General features: G+C 46.7%; 1 protein-coding gene across 3 annotated transcripts in view; it reads left to right on the top strand.

The window, feature by feature from the left end:
* kcnh3 (potassium voltage-gated channel, subfamily H (eag-related), member 3) overlaps positions 1 to 22,660 on the top strand; it is a 574,739-nt gene that overhangs the window by 533,205 nt on the left and 18,874 nt on the right. For 2 of the 3 annotated variants that reach the window (XM_078404288.1, XM_078404287.1), the window contains exon 12: positions 4,707 to 5,005. In XM_078404288.1, coding sequence (XP_078260414.1) covers positions 4,707 to 5,005 — 299 coding nt within the window. Of the gene's footprint in view, positions 1 to 4,706; positions 5,006 to 8,830; positions 8,990 to 22,660 lie in introns of all 3 variants that reach the window. The other variant, XR_013547570.1, reaches the window with a different exon arrangement.

Genomic DNA, 22,660 nt, shown 5'->3' with positions numbered 1-22,660 from the left:
ACCGGAAGCCCATTCCATACAGCCACAACCCTCTGAGTAAAGAAGTTCCCCCTCATGTTACCCCTAAACCTTTGTCCCTCAATTCTGAAGCTATGTCCCCTTGTTGGAATCTTCCCCACTCTCAAAGGGAAAAGCCTACCCACGTCAACTCTGTCCGTCCCTCTCAAAATTTTAAAAACCTCTATCAAGTCCCCCCTCAACCTTCTACGCTCCAAAGAATAAAGACTCAACCTATTCAACCTCTCTCTGTAGCCTAAGTGCTGAAACCCAGGCAACATTCTAGTAAATCTCCTCTGTACCCTCTCCATTTTGTCGACATCCTTCCTATAATTTGGCGACCAGAACTGCACACCATACTCCAGATTCGGCCTCACCAATGCCCTGTACAATTTCAACATTACATCCCAACTTCTATACTCGATGCTCTGATTTATAAAGGCAAGCATACCAAACGCCTTCTTCACCACCCTATCCACATGAGATTCCACCTTCAGGGAACAATGCACAGTTATTCCCAGATCCCTCTGTTCCACTGCATTCCTCAATTCCCTACCATTTACCCTGTACGTCCTATTTTGATTTGTCCTACCAAAATGCAGCACCTCACACTTATCAGCATTAAACTCCATCTGCCATCTTTCAGCCCACCCTTCCAAAAGGCCCAAGTCTCTCTGTAGACTTTGAAAATCTACCTCACTATCAACTACTCCACCTATCTTAGTATCATCTGCATATTTACTAATCCAATTTGCCACACCATCATCCAGATCATTAATGTAAATGACAAACAACAGTGGACCCAACACAGATCCTTGGGGCACTCCACTAGACACTGGCCTCCAACCTGACATACAATTGTCAACCATTACCCTCTGGTATCTCCCATTCAGCCATTGTTGAATCCATCTTGCAACCTCACTATTAATACCCAACGATTTAACCTTCTTAATCAACCTTCCATGTGGAACCTTGTCAAATGCCTTACTGAAGTCCATATAGACAACATCCACAGCCTTGCCCTTATCAATTTCCCTGGTAACCTCTTCAAAAAATTCAAGAAGATTAGTCAAACATGACCTTCCAGGCACAAATCCATGTTGACTGTTTCTAATCAGGCCTTGATTATCCAAATAATTATATATATTGTCCCTAAGTATCTTTTCCATTAATTTTCCCACCACAGACGTCAAACTAATAGGTCTATAATTGCTAGGTTTACTTTTAGAACCTTTTTTAAACAAAGGCACAACATGCGCAATGCGCCAATCTTCCGGCACCATCCCTGTTTCTAATGACGTTTGAAATATTTCCGTCATAGCCCCTGCTATTTCTGCACTAACTTCCCTCAATGTCCTAGGGAATATCCTATCAGGACCTGGAGACTTATCCACTTTTATATGAAAATGATTCTGTTGAAGTTACAGTAATATTAATTCACTATGATTACTATGCCAAGGGAGTAGTCTGAAGAAGGGTGTCGACCCGAAACATCGCCCATTCCTTCTCTCCAGAGATGCTGCCTGACCCGCTGAGTTACTCCAGCATTTTGTGTCTATCTTCAGTTTAAATGAGCATCTGCGGTTCCTTCCTACACAGTCCTATGATTAAGCTTGGTCTATGCAGACTAGGGTTTTGAAGAATACTAGACCAAGTGGACTTGTTGGGCCCAAACCTCTCCTGCATTGGTGCAGCACCCTCTCCTCCCCCCCCTCCCCTCTCCCCCGTCCCTCCCTCCCCCTTCCTCCCCTCCCTCCTCCCCCACCTCTTCTCCCTCCCTGCCCTTCCCCTCCATCCCCCTCAACCCCCCCTTTATCCCCCCCTCCCCCCCTCCCTCCACCCCCATCCCTCCCCCTCCCTCCCGAGGAGAAAGGTTTAAACTTTAAAATGTGAATAACTTTAAAAATATAACACCGATTTCAATGAAACGTCTTCCAAATTGTTGCGCTATCGTGTACCGTTTTGGCTGGAGTTCAGGAACAATCAAACAAACAAACGAGAGTTTTAGTATATAGATTATTAAGGATTCACCCCCCCCCCCTTTTCCGGGGTTATGTCCATGCCCGGGTGGTGTTGGAGAGGGACTACGCGCTGTCCACGGGCACCCTGGGGGGTTTCCGGGACCGCTGGGCACCGTGGGGGGTGGATGTATCCTGGACAAGGAGTGTAAGATAGTTTATTGTTTGTCTTGTATTATGGTGGTGGGTTCTGTTTTGACTTTATTGTACTATATATATTATTTTAATATTTGAATAAATAGTTTTGATTATTAAAAAAAGAGAGGGATTAACAGGACAAATGCCAAGAGGCTCTTTCTTCAGACTGGTAAATCGAGAACAAGGGGCCTTGGTCTCAGATTTAAGATCTGTTTAGGTTAATGGTGAGGAAATATTTCTTCGTGCAGGGCGTTGCAGAACTCTGAAGTACTCCACCTCAGAGGCTGTGGCGGTTCAATTGTTGCGATTATTCAAGGCTAATATTGATAGATTTTAGGATGTTCAAGGAAGCAGAGGTTAGGGGATCGAGCGACAAAATATATTTGAGCAATGTTCTGATTTACTCGAGGAGGCATCTAATCTATTCTGAGTTGTGTTACTTATATTCTTCTGTTCTGAAGGATAGCTTAGTGAACGGATGTTAGCAGTTACAGCATTTTTGCTTCGAAGTCTTATGGTTCAGGATTCAAGACCTATTCCAGAAATATGAGTGTGCATCCAATGCAGGAAGCAAGAAAAGAGAGATGTACTGTACTGCAGCACATGGGAGTGGTTGGGTAGACTGGGTCTCTATTCCTTGGAGCGCAGGAGGATTAGGGATGATCGTATCGAGGTGTACAAAATCATGAGCGGAATAGATCGGGTAGATGCACAGTGTGTATAAAGAAACTGCAGATGCTGGCTTAAACCGAAGATAGACACAAAAAGCTGGAGTAACTCTCTGGAGAGAAGGAATGGGTGACTTCTTCAGATGAGTCTCTTGCCCAGAGTAGGTGAATCAAGGACCAGAGGACATAGGTTTAATAGGAATCTGAGGAGTAAATTTTTCACTTAGGGCGGTCACGGTGGCGCAGCGGTAGAGTTGCTGCCTTACAGCGAATGCAGCGCAGGAGACCCGGGTTCCATCCCCACTACGGGTGCTGTCTGTATGGAGTTTGTACATTCTCCCTGTGACCTGCGTGGGTTTTCTCCAAGATCTTCGGTTTCCTCCCACACTCCAAAGACGTACAGGTTTGTAGGTTAATTGGCTTGGTAAATGTAAAAATTGTCCCTAGTGGGTGTAGGATAGTATTAATGTGCGGGGATCGCTGGTCGGCGCGGACCCGGTGGGCCGAAGGGCCTGTTTCGTCGCTGTATCTCTAAACTAAACACAAAGGGTGGTGGGTGTGTGGAACAAGCTGCTAGAGGAGATAGTTGAGGCAGGGACTATCCCAACATTTAAGAAACAGTTGGACAGGTACATGTTTGGAGGGATATGGACCAAATGCGGGCAGGTAGGACTAGTGTAGCTGGGACATTGTTGGCCAGTTTGGGCAAGTTGGGGTGAAGGGCCTGTTTCCACACTGTATCAATCTATGACTCTCTATGACTCCATGATAAAGGGAGGTTCTGTCTTTAAGTTCACACATCATGTTGACTACTTACTCAGGCTGACTTACTCAAGCTTCTCCAACACTATTCTGAAAAATAAATCTCAGATTTATTTAATCTGAAAACATTTTTAAAAGGCCAATTCTTAAGCAAGGAACAATATGCTGGAGGAACTCAGCTGGTTGAGCAGCATCTGTGGGGAGAAAGGAGTTGCCGATGTTTTGTTTCGAGACTCTGCATCAGGACAGAGAGTGAAGAAGGAAGAGAGCAAGAATGGGGGAGAGAAAGGGAGGGGAGAGACAGGGACCATAGAAAATAGAAAACACAGACAATAGGTGCAGGAGGAGGCCATTTGGTCCTTCGAGCCAGCACCGCCATTCATTGTGATCATGGCTGATCATCCACAATCAGTAACCCGTGCCTGCCTTCTCCCCATATCCCTTGATTCCACTAGCCCCTAGAACTCTATCGAACTCTCTTTTAAATTCTAAATGGCCGACCCCTTATTCTTAAACTGTGACCCCTGGTTCTGGACTCCCCCCAACATCGGGAACATTTGTTCTGCATCTAGCCTGTCCAATCCTTTAAGAATTTTATATGTTTCTATAAGATCCCCTCTCATCCTTCTAAACTCCAGTGAATACAAGCCCAGTCGACCCATTTTTTCATCATATGTCAGTCCCGCCATCCCAGGGAATTAACCTGGTGAAATTAACTTAACCTTATTTTTGATCTTCGTCCCACCCCCTTCCCTGACATCAGTCTGAAGAAGGGTCTCGACCTGAAACGTCGCCCATTCCTTCTCTCCTGAGATGCTGCCTGACCCGCTGAGTTACTCCAGCATTTTATGATACCTTCAATTTGTACCAGCACCTGCAGTTATTTTTGTACATAACCTTATTAAGTGTCGACAGTTTACAAGTACTTAAATCTCTGGGCACAGAGGGTATGGTCCAATGTCTGGGAGAGGAGATAACTAGACTGAATGGCCACTGATCAGTGTGGGTGTGGTGGTGCAATTGCCCTATTTCCGTATGACTCTAACATTAACATTGTGAAGCCAAACAAAGAACGTTTCTCATTTACTTTGGTCTTCATCAATGTTATAATGTTGTTTTGCAGTTGGAATATGCACGCAATGGTGGCCTTATCCAGAAGCTGCCCTCCATCCAGGAGGATGAAGAGCTTGAAGATGATGAAAGCACACCGTTGTCTCCCAACGCAAACAGCACCACAGGAATAACACCGCCAACCAGTGCGCGGTGTTCATGTTCAGAGGCAGATAAAAGGCCAGCTGCCTCGCCAAATAACAGAAAGAAGAACAGTGCCAAAAGCAAACCTCCAAATAACAATGAGTGCAAGCCATCCAAGCTGCAAATCCCTGCTGGAAACTGTTCTGCACCCTCCAAGCTGAGCCCAAGGTAAGAGGCTTTTCATGTTCACTGGGATAACTTCATCAGTTTGTTAGCTTTTGGCAAAACAGAGATTTTGTTCAGCTCAAATAAATATGGGGGGGGCGGTCACGGTGGCATAGCGGTAGAGTTGCTGCCTTACAGTGAATGCAGCGCCGGAGACCCGGGTTCCATCCCGACTACAGGTGCCGTCTGTACGGAGTTTATACGTTCTCCCCGTGATCTGCGTGGGTTTTCTCCGAGATCTTCGGTTTTCTCCCACACTCCAGTGTAACTGGTCACAGGAAGATGTTTGTTCCTGTAAATATTACAATGAAGCTAAGAGACTGATGCTTTAGAAAAACGGTGGGATAATAACCTACAGGGATTTAATTTTCTCTCTGTGAAACTCTCTGTTGTCCGTGTTCAGTGTATTAATCACTGTAAAAGCAAGTGACAATGGCTGTCAAGGGAATGCTTAGCTCGGGCATGGAGTTGATTAATATCTTTCTACTTGATATATCGGTGCTCAATTTGCCAAGAAAAATGGTTTAGGGTAAATATCACAACCAATTACCTTTGAAATTAATGAACACTAGAAAGAGAAAATGCCTGGTCTTAAGTATGTTTTCTCAAATAGGCTTGATTGCTTTTGCTAATTATGCCCATTAAGTGTTCTATGTCACGAATTTATTTCTTGGAAGATCTATTAGTGGGCTTAGCTATAGGCGTTCAGGATTGCAATGAAAGGTCACGTCAATTGTAGAAGGTAAACAAAAGCTTTGTAAAAGTACATTTTATGTAACCACTGAAGTTCTAATATTCTTGAATCTCTTGCCCAGAGTAGGTGAATCGAAGACCAGAGGACATAGGTTCAAGGTGAAGGGGAAAAGATTTAATAGGAATCTGAGGGGTAACTTTTTCACACAAAGGGTGGTGGGTGTATGGAACAAGCTGCCAGAGGAGGTAGTTGAGGCTGGGACAATCCCAACGTTTAAGAAACAGTTAGACAGATACATGGCTAGGACAGGTTTGGTGGGATATGGACCAAACGTAGGCAGGTGGGACTAGTGTAGCTGGGACATGTTGGCCGGTGTGGGCAAGTTGGGCCGAAGGGCCTGTTTCCACACAGTATCACTCTATGACTCTACGAGTCTATTTAGATCTAGTATTTGGCAAGGTGTACAAATTTAGAGGCTGCAGTGCGCTCTGAATGTAGTGCAGTCAGTGTCACTCCTCCATAAGTCCAGGTGCTGACTGTGTGGAGTTTACAAGTTTTCACAGTGAACAAATGGGTTTTCCCTGGGCATCTTCAATTTCCTCCCACGTCCCAATTTCCTCCCTTATCCCAATTTCCTCCCACATCCCAATTTCCTCCCACACCCCAATTTCCTCCCACATCCCAATTTCCCCCCACATCCCAATTTCCTCCCACATCCCAATTTCCTCCCACGTCCCAAAGACATCCCAAAGATGAATTGTTTATGCAAATTGCCATTAGTGCAGGTAAGAGGCAAAATAATTAGATGGGGAGGCGATGGACATGTGAAAGAAAATAAGTTGCAGGGCTACAGGGAGAAAGTAGAAGGAAAGGAACTGATGGGATTGCTCCACTAGGTGCTAGCATGGACCCAATGGGCTGAATGGCCCTGCAGAGAGCAACCATAGTAAGTGAGCAAAGGGTGGATTGGAATGATGTAAATGCCTAGGGACCAAAACTACTTCAGCCAGTCCGCATCTCATGAGGCGGCACTCAATTGACTTAGGGCATGACGGAGTTGGTGGCAGTGGTGGCGGATCGTGACACATCATGGGCTCAATGGAACTTTGTGGGTCACTGGATCTCTCTTTGTGCATAGAAACAGAAACATAGAAACATGATGCAGGAGGAGGCCATTCGGCCCTTCGAGCCAGCACCGCCATTCATTGTGATCATGGCTGATCATCCACAATCAGTAACCCGTGCCTGCCTTCTCCCCATATCCCTTGATTCCACTAGCCCCTAGAGCTCTATCTAACTCTCTTTTAAATTCATCCAGTGAATTGCCCTCTGTGGCAGAGAATTCCACAATTTAACAACTCTCGGTGAAAAAGTTTTTTCTCACCTCAGTTTTAAATGGCCTCCCCTTTATTCTTAGACTGTGGCCCCTGGTTCTGGACTCCCCCAACATTGGGAACATTTTTGCTGCATCCAGCTTGTCCAGTCCTTTTATAATTTTATACGTTTCTACAAGATCCCCTCTCATCCTTCTAAATTCCAGTGAATACAAGCCCAGTCTTTTCAATTTTTCCTCATATGACAGTCCCGCCATCCCGGGGATCAACCTGGTGAACCTACGCTGCACTGCCTCAATAGCAAGGATGTCCTTCCTCACATTGGGGTGGAGTGGTCAGGTTTTGGGGATGCGACTATGCTGGTGATGGTGGTGGGTGTGTTATGTGGACAGATCAGTTTCAAGAGGTCATCTGGGGGTCATGTGGTTGGAAAGGCACCTATGCCTCCAGCAGCATCCCTAAATCTTTCCATTTGTCTACGTTCTTTCCAAAAGATGCTCCTAATGGCACCATCCCTTGGCCCACACTTGTCGACATCCACTGTATTTTCTCCTTAAGTGGCACGGTGTCAAATTTTTGTTTTAATAATGCCGCTCTAAGCACCTTGGAATATTTTGACATCCTAAAAACAGAAATACCTATTGTTGGTGTCTTGCCCTTCACAATATAACTGAATGTAAAAAAAGAATATTCACGGTGGTGCAGCGGTAGAGTTGCTGCCTTACAGCGAATACAGCGCCGGAGACCTGGGTTCCATCCCCACTACGGGTGCCGTCTGTACGGAGTTTGTACGTTCTCCCCGTGACTGCGTGGGTTTTCTCCGAGATCTTCGGTTTCCTCCCACACTACAAAGACGAACAGGTTTGTAGGGTAATTGGCTTGGTAAATGTAAAAATTGTATCCTAGTGTGTGTAAGATAGTGTTAATGTGCGGGGATCACTGGTCGTCGCGGACATGGTGGGCCGAAATGGTCTATCTGTCTGTATCTCTAAACTAAACTAAACTATGCGTGCATAGAACTGGTTATCAACTTACTGTTGCCAGGGGGTAACTACATGTCCAAAGACCAAGGAAATTCCTTCTACAGGATTTTTTAGGGCTCATTAATTTCGGTCATTAGTTTGATTTGTCATACCTATTGATTTGTTTCAGGCCCAGTAGATGTGAAATATTGCATTTTTCAGCCAAAAGCAGCAGTCTCTGTATGTCTTAGAGCAGATCAGAGAGAACTCCCTGGTTAACTCATCTCTTGCCACCCAAACCAACCCCTCCCCAGGTACCTTCCCCTGCAACCGCAGAAGATGCAACACCTGTCCCTATACCTCCTCCATCGACTCTGTCCAGGGACCCCGACAGTCCTTTCAGGTTAGGCAGAGGTTCACTTGCACCTCCTCCAACCTCATCTACTGTATCTGTTATTCAAGATGTGGACCCCTATTCATCAGTGAGACCAAACGCAGACTGGGCGATTGTAGATGAGTGTAATGGTGTCACTCATGTTATGCATCATGCTTTTGTAGTTACGCCCCATTAGCTTTTGAGTGACCACTACTTGCGAGATTGGGGTAAGTGGAACGTGCAGGCGTGAGGTCGTGCTTGCTATGTAGTTAATGAAGTCTTTGGATCGTTATCCAGGTGTAAGGCTTCTGTTGCAACCTGGATTGAACCTTCTCCAGTGGAAACACTTGTGGGACCAGTGCCACAGTGCCTGTAGCCAATCAGACTTTGATCCCACTTCTGACACCATGTCGTGGTGACCGTATAATAACAGAAGCCTTACAGAAGCCTGTGATTCCACAGGCGAGGGAGACTGAATCAACATCCCTGGAGACGAAGCAGGAAACTGTGGAACAGGCGATGAATATGGAGGCGAAGATGGAACAGGCAGAGGAGCTGTTGCAGACATGGATTGTTGTGCTGGCAAAAGCATGCGAGTGCCACTAACGTATAACTCAACAGGTGCTCCTTGTTTCTGACCCCTTGAAAAGAATTTATGGCGTTCAGTGCTCAAATTGATTTGTAACTCACATAATTGTCGGAATTTACGTAAGAGACATTCAGGGTCACGGATAGACTCCGCAGCAATCTGGTCACCATTAGCGTCAACTCTAGCCGGTCGGTGCATAGTGAAATCTTCTGGCACAACAAGCAGCTTCCGTGCCCGCCAAATTAAGAAGGGTGGACGCACGAAGGGCAGGAACAGCCATAGGGTATGCAGCATCAATGTAGATTGAAAAATCCTCTTCAAAGACACGCCACCGTTCCGCGAGATCTGCATCAAACACCAAGATCTCCAGTTTCCTGCGAGCAGAAGCCATCGCACACAGTAGAAAAATAACAAACTAAGATAAAAACAAGAGGAAAACAATAGAATTCGGAGTAAGTCCGTACACTTCTGACACCATGTCGTGGTGACCGTATAATAACAGAAGCCTTACACCTGGATAACGATCCAAAGACTTTATTAACTACATAGCAAGCACGACCTCACGCCTGCACGTTCCACTTACCCCAATCTCGCAAGTAGTGGTCACTCAAAAGCTAATGGGGCGTAACTACAAAAGCATGATGCATAACATGAGTGACACCATTACACTAATCTACAGCGATCGTTTCGCGGAACACCTTCACTCAGCCCGCGTGAACCAAACTGATCTCCCAGTTGCTGGACACTTTAATTCTCCTTCCCATTCCCACACAGACCTTTCTATCCTCGGTCTCCTCCATTGTCAGAGTGAGGCTAAATGCATATTGGAGGAACAGCATCTCATATTTCGCTTGGGCAGCTCACAGCCCAGTGGTATGACTGTTGATTTCTCTCACTTCAGGCAGCCCCGGCATTCCCTCTCTCTCTCTATCCCTCCCCCACCCAAGTCTCACCAGCTTCTCATTTTCACCCAACAAACAGCATACAATGGCCTGTTTCTTTTAGCATTGTTACTTTTTTGCATATCTTTCATTCATTATTATTTATCTCTCCACATCACCGTCTATATCTCTTGTTTCCCTTATCCCTAACCAGTCTGAAGACGGGTCTCGACCCGAAACATCACCCATTCCTTCTCTCCAGAGATGCTGCCTGTCCCGCTGAGTTACTCCAGCTTTATGTGTCTATCTTCAGTGAGAGATTAGATTAGTTTAGTTTAGTTTAGTTTAGAGATACAGTGCGGAAACAAGCCTTTCAGCCCACCGAATCTGCACCAACCAGCGATCCCCGCACATTAACACTATCCTACACAAACTAGGGACAATTTACAATTATACCAATCCAATCAACCTACAAACCTGTACGTCTTTGGAGTTTGGGAGGAAACCAAAGATCTCGGAGAAAACCCATGCACGTCACAGGGAGAACGTACAAACTCCGTACAGACAGCACCCGTAGTCGGGATCGAACCCGGGTCTCTGGCGCTGCAAGGCGGCAAATCTACCGCTGCATCACCGTGCAGCCCATTTACTGGCTATCTGATACTTTTTACCAAGTTCTGTCTAATATATTCATTTGGAAATGCAAAACTATCCTCATACTAGTACTACTACTTCTAATATTATTTCACTGATGTCCCACATGCAGAGTGGAGCAGAATATTGAGTCCACATTTTGTGAACTGTATTCCAAGATAACTATGTTTGAGGTCAGAGTAGGGTTGCCAACTGTCCCGTATTAACCAGGACATCCCATATTTTGGGCTAAATTGTTTTGTCCCGTACGGGTCCACCCATGTCCCGTATTAGGCCTGGGGGGGCACTGCAAGCCTGTAAAAATGTAGGCCCGGACATTATAGACCCGGACACTGTAGGCCCGCACTGCAGGTCACTGTGGACTGCGTAGCAACCCGCCTCCCGGCCCGGGCGGCCACCATTGGTGGACCGTGAGCACTTGGCGTGGCTGTGTGAGTTCATGTGGGGCGCGGGGCAGTACAATCTTGTCCCTTATTTGGGAGTGAGATAGTTGGCAAACCTAGGTCAGAGGCCACAGTTTAAGAATAAGGGGTAGGCCATTTAGAACGGAGATGAGGAAAAACTTTTTCAGTCAGAGAGTTGTAAATGTGTGGAATTCTCTGCCTCAGAAGGCAGTGGAGGCCAATTCTCTGAATGCATTCAAGAGAGAGCTAGATAGAGCTCTTAAGGATAGCGGAGTCAGGGGGTATGGGAAGAAGGCAGGAACGGGGTACTGATTGAGAATGATCAGCCATGATCAATAGACAATAGACAATAGACAATAGGTGCAGGAGTAGGCCATTCAGCCCTTCGAGCCAGCACCGCCATTCAATGCGATCATGGCTGATCACTCTCAATCAGTACCCCGTTCCTGCCTTCTCCCCATACCCCCTAACTCCGCTATCCTTAAGAGCTCTATCCAGCTCTCTCTTGAAAGCATCCAACGAACTGGCCTCCACTGCCTTCTGAGGCAGAGAATTCCACACCTTCACCACCCTCTGACTGAAAAAGTTCTTCCTCATTTCCGTTCTAAATGGCCTACCCCTTATTCTTAAACTGTGGCCCCTTGTTCTGGACTCCCCCAACATTGGGAACATGTTATCTGCCTCTAATGTGTCCAATCCCCTAATTATCTTATATGTTTCAATAAGATCCCCCCTCATCCTTCTAAATTCCAGTGTATACAAGCCCAATCGCTCCAGCCTTTCAACATACGACAGTCCCGCCATTCCGGGAATTAACCTAGTGAACCTACGCTGCACGCCCTCCATAGCAAGAATATCCTTCCTCAAATTTGGAGACCAAAACTGCACACAGTACTCCAGGTGCGGTCTCACCAGGGCCCGGTACAACTGTAGAAGGACCTCTTTGCTCCTATACTCAACTCCTCTTGTTACGAAGGCCAACATTCCATTGGCTTTCTTCACTGCCTGCTGTACCTGCATGCTTCCTTTCATTGACTGATGCACTAGGACACCCAGATCTTGTTGAACTCCCCCTCCTCCTAACTTGACACCATTCAGATAATAATCTGCCTTTCTATTCTTGCTTCCAAAGTGAATAACCTCACACTTATCTACATTAAACTGCATCTGCCATGTATCCGCCCACTCACACAACCTGTCCAAGTCACATTGAATGGTGGTGCTGGCTCGAAGGGCCGAATGGCCTACTCGTGCACCTATTGTCTATTGTCTATTGAGGCATTGACTGATTGAATGAAGAAATAATTTTTGGTCCAGTGTGTTGCTAGTGGAAGAGTAGCATAGATGTAGCGGAACAGAAAACCCTGGCTTCTGCCTTTATGACTTGTTTCTCATCGTTTTTGTTTTGTGTGGGGTTTTTTTTTAATTCTCCGCAAATGCTAAAAGTATGCCACAGCTTTAAATAAGTTTTATAATGCATGTAAATAAAGCCTGTAATATTTAGTCTCTTGCAGAATAGAATTTGTGGGCCATAAAGCTCTTAATCAGCTTTTTTTCTAAACTCACCATAACTCTATATTTACTCTTGCAACTTCCTACGATAAGGTGGACAACGGTTTTCAATGTGTTTTTTAGAGAAACACTATGTAGGCGTTTGCACTGGGATGTGAACCGACAACCTCAGGCTTAGAGGTGAGAGTGCTGCCTACTGTAAACATGCATGGCATAGGCTGTGGATCTTCTCATTCAAGCGTACAGTAGAGTATGACACGCACTGTCTCAGCTTATGATGGTCCTGATACTGCAGAATGGACCTGATACTGCAGGATATGTAGGACCAGAGGGACCTATACACCAGTACCTACGAGGGATTAGAAACAATGACTACCAATTTCATCAATCAGAGTATTGAGTTCGTCAGTCAGAGTATAGAAGTTGGGAGGTCATGTTGCAGTTGTATAAGACGTTGGTGAGACCGCATTTAGAATATTTTGTTCAGTTCTGGGCACCATGTTATAGGAGAGATATTGTCAAGCTGGAGAGTGCGAGCTAAAGGGACAGGTTGAGTAGGCTGGGTCTCTATTCCATTGAGCTAAAGGGACAGGTTGAGTAGGCTGGGTCTCTATTCCATTGAGCTAAAGGGACAGGTTGAGTAGGCTGGGTCTCTATTCCATTGAGCTAAAGGGACAGGTTGAGTAGGCTGGGTCTCTATTCCATTGAGCTAAAGGGACAGGTTGAGTAGGCTGGGTCTCTATTCCATTGAGCGTAGGAGGAAGAGACAAAATCATGAGAGGAATAGATCGGGTAGATGCACAGAGTCTTTTACCCAGAGTAGGGGAATCGAGGACCAGAGGACATAGGTTCATGGTGAAGGGGAAAACATTGGGAACGTTTTTTTTGCATCTAGCTTGTCCAGTCCTTCTATCCTGCTGGAATGTTTGATAGCCACCTTTGCTGTCCACCCACTTTTGTGTCATCTGCAAACTAACTAATCATGCCTTGTATGTTCTCATCCAAATTGTTGATATATCAGTTGACAAAAGAAAGAGAACCAGGAATTGACCATTTGCTTCACGAATTTATGAAGCCATGGCTGTTGTTCATTTCAGCTCCACTTTCTTGCACTGTCTCTATGCTTTGATTTTCTTTTAGTTTAGTTTAGTTTAGTTTAGTTTAGTTTAGAGATACAGCGCGGAAACAGGCCCTTTCGGCCCACCGGGTCGCACTGACCAGCGATCCCCGCACATTAACACTATCCTATACCCACTAGGGACAATTTTTACATTTACTAAGCTAATTAACCTACAACCTGTACGTCTTTGGAGTGTGGGAGGAAACCCAAGATCTCGGAGAAAATCCACACAGGTCACGGGGAGAACGTACAAGGTATGTAGTTAATTAGTTTGGTAAATGTTAAATTACCTAGTCCCACTTGCCTGCACTTCGTCCATAACCCTCCAAACCTGTCCTATCCATGTACCTGTCCAACTGTTTCTTAAACGTTGGGATAGTCCCAGCCTCAACTACCTCTGGCTGCTTGTTCCATACACCCACCACCCTCTGTGTGAAAATGTTTCCCCTCGGATTCCTATTAAATCTTTCCCCCTTCACCTTGAACCTATGTCCTCTGGTCCTCGATTCCCCTACTCTGGGTAAACGACTCTGTGCATCTACCCGATCTATTCCTCTCATGTAATTAGACTACTGAATGATTCATAAGTGATAGAAACAGAATTAGGCCATTTGGCCCATCAATTCTATTCCACCATTCAATCATGGCTGATCTATCTTTCCCTCTCAACCCCATTCTCCTGCCTTCTCCCCATAACCCCTGACACCTGTACTAATCAAGAATCTATCTCTCTGCCTTAAAAATATCCATTGACTTGGCCTCCACAGCCTTCTGTGGCAAAGAATTCCACAGATTCACCACCCTCTGACTAAAGAAATTCCTCCTCATCTCCTTCCTAAAGGAACCCTTTTATTCTGAGGCTGTGACCTCTGGTCCTAGACTCTCCCACTAGTGGAAACATCCTCTCCACATCCACTCTATCCAAGCCTTTCACTATTCGATTTGATGATTTATTCCCGTCGTGACCTTCCAACCTACCTCATTGCAGACCTTGAATAATTTTCTTTGTATCATCCTCTAATCAATAGTCAATAGTCGTTTATTTGTCACATACACATAAATGTGTAGTGAAATGAAACATTACCCGCAGTTCAACAATAAGACCAATAAGAATAATCAATAAAAACGCAATAACACATACAATCACAAACTAACACCAAACAAAAGAAACATCCATCACAGTGAGTCTCCTCCAGTCACCTCCTCACTGTGATGGAAGGCCACAATGTCTTTTCTCTTCCCTGCCGTCTTCTCCCGCGGTCAGGCTGTTGGAGTTGCCACGTCGGGGCGGTCGGGGCTCCCGACATTGAAGCCCCCACCAGGTGGTGAAAGGTCCGCGGCCTGATTCAGGCCGCGGCGGTCGGTGAAAGGTCCGCGGCGGGCCGACCCAAGCCCCACGATTCGGGGCGGGCGAAGACGCTGCCGCTGCCGGAGCTCCCGATGTCGGCCCCCACCCAGGGGCCTGCGGGCTTCCGACGTCCAGGCGGCCTGCGCCGGAGACGAGTCGCAGCCGCTCCCGCAGCATCCGCAGGCAGCCAGCGCCGCAGGTGGTGAGTCCGGGCCGCGGGCTCTGCGAACCAGAGCCCAGGTGGTCCCAGGTGCATGGCCGGTGGTAGGCCGCAGCGGGAACGGAGACACGACACAGAAACAAAGGTCACGTCTCCGTTCGGGAGAGAGAATTTTTACAGTTTTACAGAATTTTTACAGTTCCCGTTCCATCCCCCCCCCCCCCCACATAACATACAAACACTACATCATATTAAAACTACAATTCAGACAAAAACAACAAAAAAACACAAAAGACAGACAGACTGCAGGCAAACCGCAGCTGTGAGGGCAGCGCTGGCTCCAGTCTAATGCTATAATACTGTGTGTGGGAAGGAACTGCAGATGCTGGTTTAAATCGAAGACAGACTCCACAAAATGCTGGAGTAACTCAGCGGGCCAGGCAGCATCTCTGAAGAGAAGGAATGGGTGATATTTCGGGTCGAGACCCTTCTTTAGACTGAGAGTCAGGGGAGAGGGAAATTAGAGTTTCCAATGTTCGCAAAAATGTTCCCAATGTTGGGGGAGTCCAGAACCAGGGGCCACAGTCTAAGAATAAAGGGGAGGCCATTTAAAACATGTTTGTAAGGTGAAAATAGAGATGCTGCCAGACCCGCTGAGTTACTCCAGCACTCTGTGAAACGTCACCTATCCATGTTCTCCACAGATACTGCCTGACTCACTGAGTTACTCCAGCACCTTGTGTCTATCTTTGGCGCCAAACATGTACCTGGCTGCATTCTTAAAATCTGCATGGAACAACTGGAAATATGTGATACCTTTTAGTTCGGCACGTGGATTTGCAGGGAATAGAGGGATATGTATCACGTGCAGCTAAAGGAGATTAGTTTAACGGCATCATGGATGATGAGAACTATATTCTGCACTTTGTATCTTTCTCTTTGCTCGCCTTATTGTCCTTGACTTTGGCTTGATTCCATCCATGTACAGTATGATCTGATACCACCGGGTGGCGCCGTCAGCGATGGCAGCCTCGCCTACGGTCTGTCTGTCTTTTTGTCTTTTTTGTTATTTTTAGTGTGTTTAAAAAGTTTGTGTTCATGTTCTCTGGTTTGTTTTCTCTGGGTGAGGGAGGGGAAGGGGGAAGCTTTTTTTCAATCTCTTACCTTGCCGGAGATGCGATTGTTTTCCGGATCGCTCCGGTCGCTCTGCGGCCTAACATCATGGAGCTGGAGACTGACTTTGAGCCCCACCGTGGGGCCGTGGACTTACCATCCGAGTGCGCGATCGATTGCCTGGGCTCGACGCTCCAACTGCGGCCTGCGGATTTTATCATCGAGGAGCTTGCAGTCTCAGGTAGAGACTGATGTCGGGAAGTTCCAGCCGCAGAAGATTTCGACCAGTCCAATTGCCCCGCGAGGGGGACCTGAGTTTCCCCCCCCGACGCAGGAGCTTGATCGCCCGGACACGGAGGGCCCAAAAGCCGCCGGCTACGGGAGCCAAGGTCGTCCCGTCAACAGAAGGTTCGAGGCCCCCGACCGCTGGAGGACAAAGAAGGGAAGAGATTGAACTTTTTTCGCCTTCCATCACAGTGAGGAATGTGGAGGAGTCACTGTGGTGGATGTTCATGTTAAAATGTATTTTATATGTTCTGCTGCTTTTTATTGGTATGACTGGTTGGCAAATCAAATTCCTCGTATGTTTGAAAACATACTTGGCTAATAAAGTATGATTGTGATTATGATTATGCTTACGATTTAATCGTATAGCACGCAAAATATGTACCTCAATATATGTGACGATAATAAACCTAAACCTAAACCATCATGTTAGGCATCGACAGAGTGGGCTGCAGACCATATTCCTGTGCTGCATTGATCTCTGTGCAGGGAGGAATTGCAGATGCTGGTTTCAACAACTTGGGTGGGGGAGAGATGGAAAGAGAGGAGGTGCAAGGGTTACTCTCTCTGACCAGAGTTCTGCAACATCCTCGCTCGCTGCTCCCCCTCTGTGATTGCTCCCAATCTCCGACTCTACAACCACGTTTTAACCCAGGCTCGCTCCACAGCCACGGGTGTTTTCTTGCCTGTGCTTCCATCTGTGCCTGTGCTTGCCTGTGCCCTTACATCCCTCTCTCTCCATCTCTCCCCCACAAGTCATACCAGCTTCAAAGCCGTCTTGTTGATTCTCATTGTCTATAACTTGTTTTCACCTAGCTCACAGCTAACAATGGCCTCTTTCCTTTATCATCGTTACTTTTTGGCATATCTTTCATTATTTGTTCTATATCCCTCTACATCACCGTCCAAATCTCTCATTTCCTTTTCCCCTGACTCTCAGTCTGAAGAAGGGTCTCGACCCAAAAAGTCGCCTATTCCTTTTCCCCAGAGATGCTGTCTGACCCGCTGAGTTACTCCAGCTTTTTGTGTCTGATTTCTGTATTGTTTTCTGTTGTACATCTCAGTATCACCCTCCTCTGCAGTTCCTGCCTCACTCGCTCTCTCCCAGAATGAAAGAAGAAACAGCAGGCTTGCATTGTCATCCCAATTTTCACACAATCCCAAAGTGCTTGTCAATCAATGCACGCACTTCAAAACCACTGCTGCAATATAGGAAGCTCGCACAAACATCTCAGATAAAGGACCGAACTGTCCAAATCATTGTTCATCGACTCTCTGCCTGTGCAACACAGTCACAATGTGCGCTCAGCAAACCATATCAGAGGAAGGATGTGCTGGCTCTGGAGAGGGTCCAGAGGAGGTTTACAAGAACGATCCCAGGAATGAGTGGGTTAACATATGATGAGCGTTTGTCGGCACTGGGCCTGTACTCACTGGAGTTTAGAAGAATGAGAGGGGACCTCATTGAAATGTACAGAATCATGAAAGGCCTGGATAGAGTGGATGTGGAGAGGATGTTTCCACATGGGAAAGTTTAGGACTAGAGGTCATAGCCTCAGAATTAGAGGACGTTCCTTTAGGAAGGAGATGAGGAAACATTTCTTTAGTCAGAGGGTGGTGAATCTGTGGAATACTTGGCTTCCACAGCCTCCTGTGGCAAAGTTAGTGGATATTTTTAAGGCAGAGATAGATAGATTCTTGATTAGTACCGGTGTCAGGTGTTATGGAGAGAAGGCAGGAGAATGGGGTTAGGAGGGAGAGATAGATCAGCCATGATTGAATGGCGGAGTAGACACAATGGGCGAATGGCCTAATTCTGCTTATGAGTTGACCTAAACCTAACAATCACTTTCCAGAGTTCAAGTTCATCCGGCTCCCCCTCCACCAATACCCACACGCTGATCACCTCACCAACAGGCGATTATGAAACTGCAAACATATTTATTTGTCCAGCATCATAAAATGAATGAACAAAGTATTACAGCAATAAGAGACATAACTGTGCATTAGCTAATGATTATTCACTTTTTTTTTAACCTGTAAAACATATTTCAGATGCCTGGTACTTCCACTTAACAGTGTGAAATTGATACACTGATCAGCCAAAACATTGTGACCACCTGCCTAATATGCTGTTGGTCCTCCGTGTGCAGCCCCATACACAGCAGGGTGCGATGCACTGTGTATTGTGACACATTCCTCCCGTGACCACCATTAAAATTTTCTATGCCTTGTGCCACAGTCGACCTTCTGTCGGTTCGGACCAGACGGGATAGCCTTCGTTGCCCTCGTGCATCGATGAGCCTTGGGCGCCCAACACCCTGTCTGTCGCCGGTTTGTGGTTTGTCCCTCCTCGGACCACTGTCGGTAGGTACTCACCACTGCTGACCTGGAGCACCCCACAAGCCTTGCCGTTTCAAAGATGCTCTGACCCAGTCGTCTGGCCATAACAATTTGGCCCTTGTCAAAGTTGCTCAGGTCTTTACTCCTGCCCATTTCTCCTGCATCCAATATATTAACTTGAAGAACTGACTATCACTTGCTGCCTAATATATCCCACCCCTTGACAGGTGCCATTGTAACAAGATAATGTTATTCACTTCGCCTGTCAGTGGTCATAATGTTTTGGCTGATCGGTGTATTTCATTGCCAATATTGAAATTTCGTGGTTTTATTACTTGGTTTATTATTGTCTCATATAACGAGATACAGCGAAAGCACTTTTTTGCATGCTATGCAGGCGGATTATTTCCATGAAAACATACCATACATGATTACAACAGGATGAGCAAAAGAGAAAATAAACAGCGCAGAACATGATACAACAGCCAAAGAGAAAGTGCAAATTTAAAAAAGTTCAGCATGGTAGATTGGAAGATTGGGAATACATTGTTAATATATAAGAGGTCCATTCAAGAGTCTGAAGAAGGGTCTCGACCTGAAACGTCACCCATTCCTTCTCTCCCAAGATGCTGCCTGACCTGCTGAGTTACTCCAGCATTTTGTGCCTAGGTCCATTCAAGAGTCTGGTAACAGCGGTATGAATCTGCTGGCATGTGATGTTGAACCTTTTTTACCTTCTGCCCAGTAGGATAGTGGTGAGGAGTGAATGACGGGAGTGTGAGTGGTCCTTACTTATGTTGACCGTTACCCAAGGCACCATCGATGGGGTCAGTGTGGGGAAATCAGAAGAGATTACCGATGACAGAATCTTGAGCAAAAACAAACTGCTGAAAGAGCTCAGCAGGTCAGGCAACATCTGTGGTGGGAAATGGACGTACAAAGCTTTGGGCAGGACCCTTCTTCAGACTGATTGAATAGAGGAAACATAGCTTGTTGTGGGGTAAGGTGAAGACCAGTTTGCAGGACAGGTTGGGCTGTATCCACAGTTTTCTTCCAGCAGTGTTGGACTGAGCAGTTGCCATTCCAATGAAAGAGTTTCAGGACTGAAAGGGTTAAGGGTGTAAGTGCAGGGGAGCATGTCGAGGCAGGTGGGAACTGGTCCGAGCCGGTCCTAGCACGAGGGGCATTGTTTTAAGGGTGCTGATGATGAAAGAGGTTTGTAACCATCTCAACCCGAAACGTCACCCATTCCTTCTCTCCTGAGATGCTGCCTGTCCCGCTGAGATACTCCAGCTTTTTGTGGTTCCCCCCGGTATATAATAACCATATAACCATATAACAACTACAGCACGGAAACAGGCCCGTTCGGCCCTACGTCCACGCCGACCACTCTCCCTGACCTAGTCTCATCGACCTGCACTCAGACCATAACCCTCTAATCCCCTCCTATCCATATACCTATCCAATTTACTCTTAAATAATAAAATCGAGCCTGCCTCCACCACTTCCACCGGAAGCCCATTCCATACAGCCACCACCCTCTGAGTAAAGAAGTTCCCCCTCATGTTACCCCTAAACTTTTGTCCCTCAATTCTGAAGCTATGTCCCCTTGTTGGAATCTTCCCCACTCTCAAAGGGAAAAGCCTACCCACGTCAACTCTGTCCGTCCCTCTCAAAATTTTAAAAACCTCTATCAAGTCCCCCCTCAACCTTCTACGCTCCAAAGAATAAAGACCCAACCTGTTCAACCTCTCTCTGAAGCTTGTGCTGAAACCCAGGCAACATTCTAGTAAATCTCCTCTGTACCCTCTCCATTTTGTCGACATCCTTCCTATAATTTGGCGACCAGAACTGCACACCATACTCCAGATTCGGCCTCACCAATGCCCTGTACAATTTTAACATTACATCCCAACTTCTATACTCGATGCTCTGATTTATAAAGGCAAGCATACCAAACGCCTTCTTCACCACCCTATCCACATGAGATTCCACCTTCAGGGAACAATGCACAGTTATTCCCAGATCCCTCTGTTCCACTGCATTCCTCAATTCCCTACCATTTACCCTGTACGTCCTGTACGTCCTATTTTGATTTGTCCTACCAAAATGCAGCACCTCACACTTATCACCTTTTTTTTCACGCTTGCGGGAGTGGGAGAGCAGGGTGGTGAAGTATAAATGAGCACGGCTTTGTATCGGCCCTTTGTGTGGGACCACGAGGGACAGCGAGTATGTAGCCATAATCGGGGCTGCTCTCCCACTCCCGCACGCATGAATAAAAAGGTATCGTTACTTACTTAAGGTGACTAATGTGTTTTTGTTGTCTGATAGCGCAGATAGATCTTTAACACCAAGCCGTGCAATGCTTTCTATGGTGCATTGGTAAACATTGGAGATATGCCAAATGTCCCAGGTCTTCTGAGGGAGTAGAGGCATTGGAATGCTTTCTTGGCTGGAATCATTCACTGGAATACCCCATCAGTATTTCATGAGAAATGTATGTAAAGTTACAATGTTATTGATCCCCATTGCCCGCTCAGCAGCCGTGTGTTAACCCAATGGGGATGACATGCATTGTGGAAGTTCATACAATCCTACTTGGAAAAAGTGGGTCCTCCTGTGGCGATGTGCAGTTGGTGATGGAGACTGCCAACAACTGCTAGCCTCACATGATCCCACTGATGGTGTGCAAATCGTCAAATGATCCCATTCCAAAATCACAATCACAATGTCATTTGCCGATCGCAGCCAAGCTGCAGGAGAGGCTTCGGCTCCACGCCCGACATGCACAAGAAATGGGGCCAAAGTCAGTGCCTTCTCCCTGTCCACTCTCGCCCACGCACGGCCCCGGGAGACGCTCCCCACCCGGCAACGGGTCCATGCCGTCGCCACCGTTCCCTGCTGCAGATCGCAGCCGAGCTGCAGGGCGGGAGGGGAGGGGAAGGGTGGAGCGGGAGGATGGGGGAGGGGGATAGGGATGGGGTAGAGAGGAGGGGGATGGTGGGGAGGATGAGGGGGATGGGGGTGGGGAGGGAGCGTGGGGAGGGGGAGGGATGGTGAACGAGGTGGGGGAGTGGGTGGGGGGGAGATGGGAGGGGGGAGGGAGGGGTGAAGGGGATGGGGAGGGCGGGGGGGAGGGGTGAAAGGGAGGAGCGGGTGTTGTACCAATGCAGGAAATGTTTGGACCCAACGGGTCCACTTGGTGTAGTTGTTACATGAGACGTGCATCTTACATAGAAACATAGAAAATAGGTGCAGGATGAAGCCATTTGGCCCTTTGAGCCAGCACCGTCATTCATTGTGATCATGGCTGATCATCCACAATCAGTAACCCGTGCCTGCCTTCTCCCCATATCCCTTGATTCCGCTAGCCCCTAGAGCTCTATCTTTTAAATTCATCCAGTGAATTGGCCTCCACTGCCCTCTGTGGCAGATAATTCCACAAATTCACAACTCTCTGGATGAAAACGTTTTTTCTCACCTCCGTTTTAAATGGCCTCCCCTTTATTCTTAGACTGTGACCCCTGGTTCTGGACTCCCCCAACATAGATGGAAGTGAACTCTTAGCTCCTCTCGGGAGGATTCTTTGTGGATGAAATGGTCTGCAGACAAATCCAGCACTCACGATTTCTATGTCTTTATTGATGTGGTTGCCTGATCATGTTTGGAAGGTGTTTTTCACTAATACCCAATGAACATGTTCTGTGTGACTGCAGCTTGCCGAATATTCTGTAATGCTGCTATGCAAGGGCAACGATCCAACGTTTCATGTCTGGATAAGAATAGCAAGGTGAGTATAGAAGTATTGCAGTTGAGCAGAGCAGTGCCTGCGGAGAAGTGCTTTGGGCGGCACGATGGCGCAGCGGTAGAGTTGCTGCCT

This window comes from Rhinoraja longicauda, chromosome 8 (genome assembly GCF_053455715.1).
Source record: "Rhinoraja longicauda isolate Sanriku21f chromosome 8, sRhiLon1.1, whole genome shotgun sequence".
Taxonomy (NCBI): Eukaryota; Metazoa; Chordata; class Chondrichthyes; order Rajiformes; family Arhynchobatidae; genus Rhinoraja; species Rhinoraja longicauda.
The sequence above is the reverse complement of the archived record's forward strand: the minus strand, read 5'-3'. Positions and strand labels throughout refer to the sequence as shown.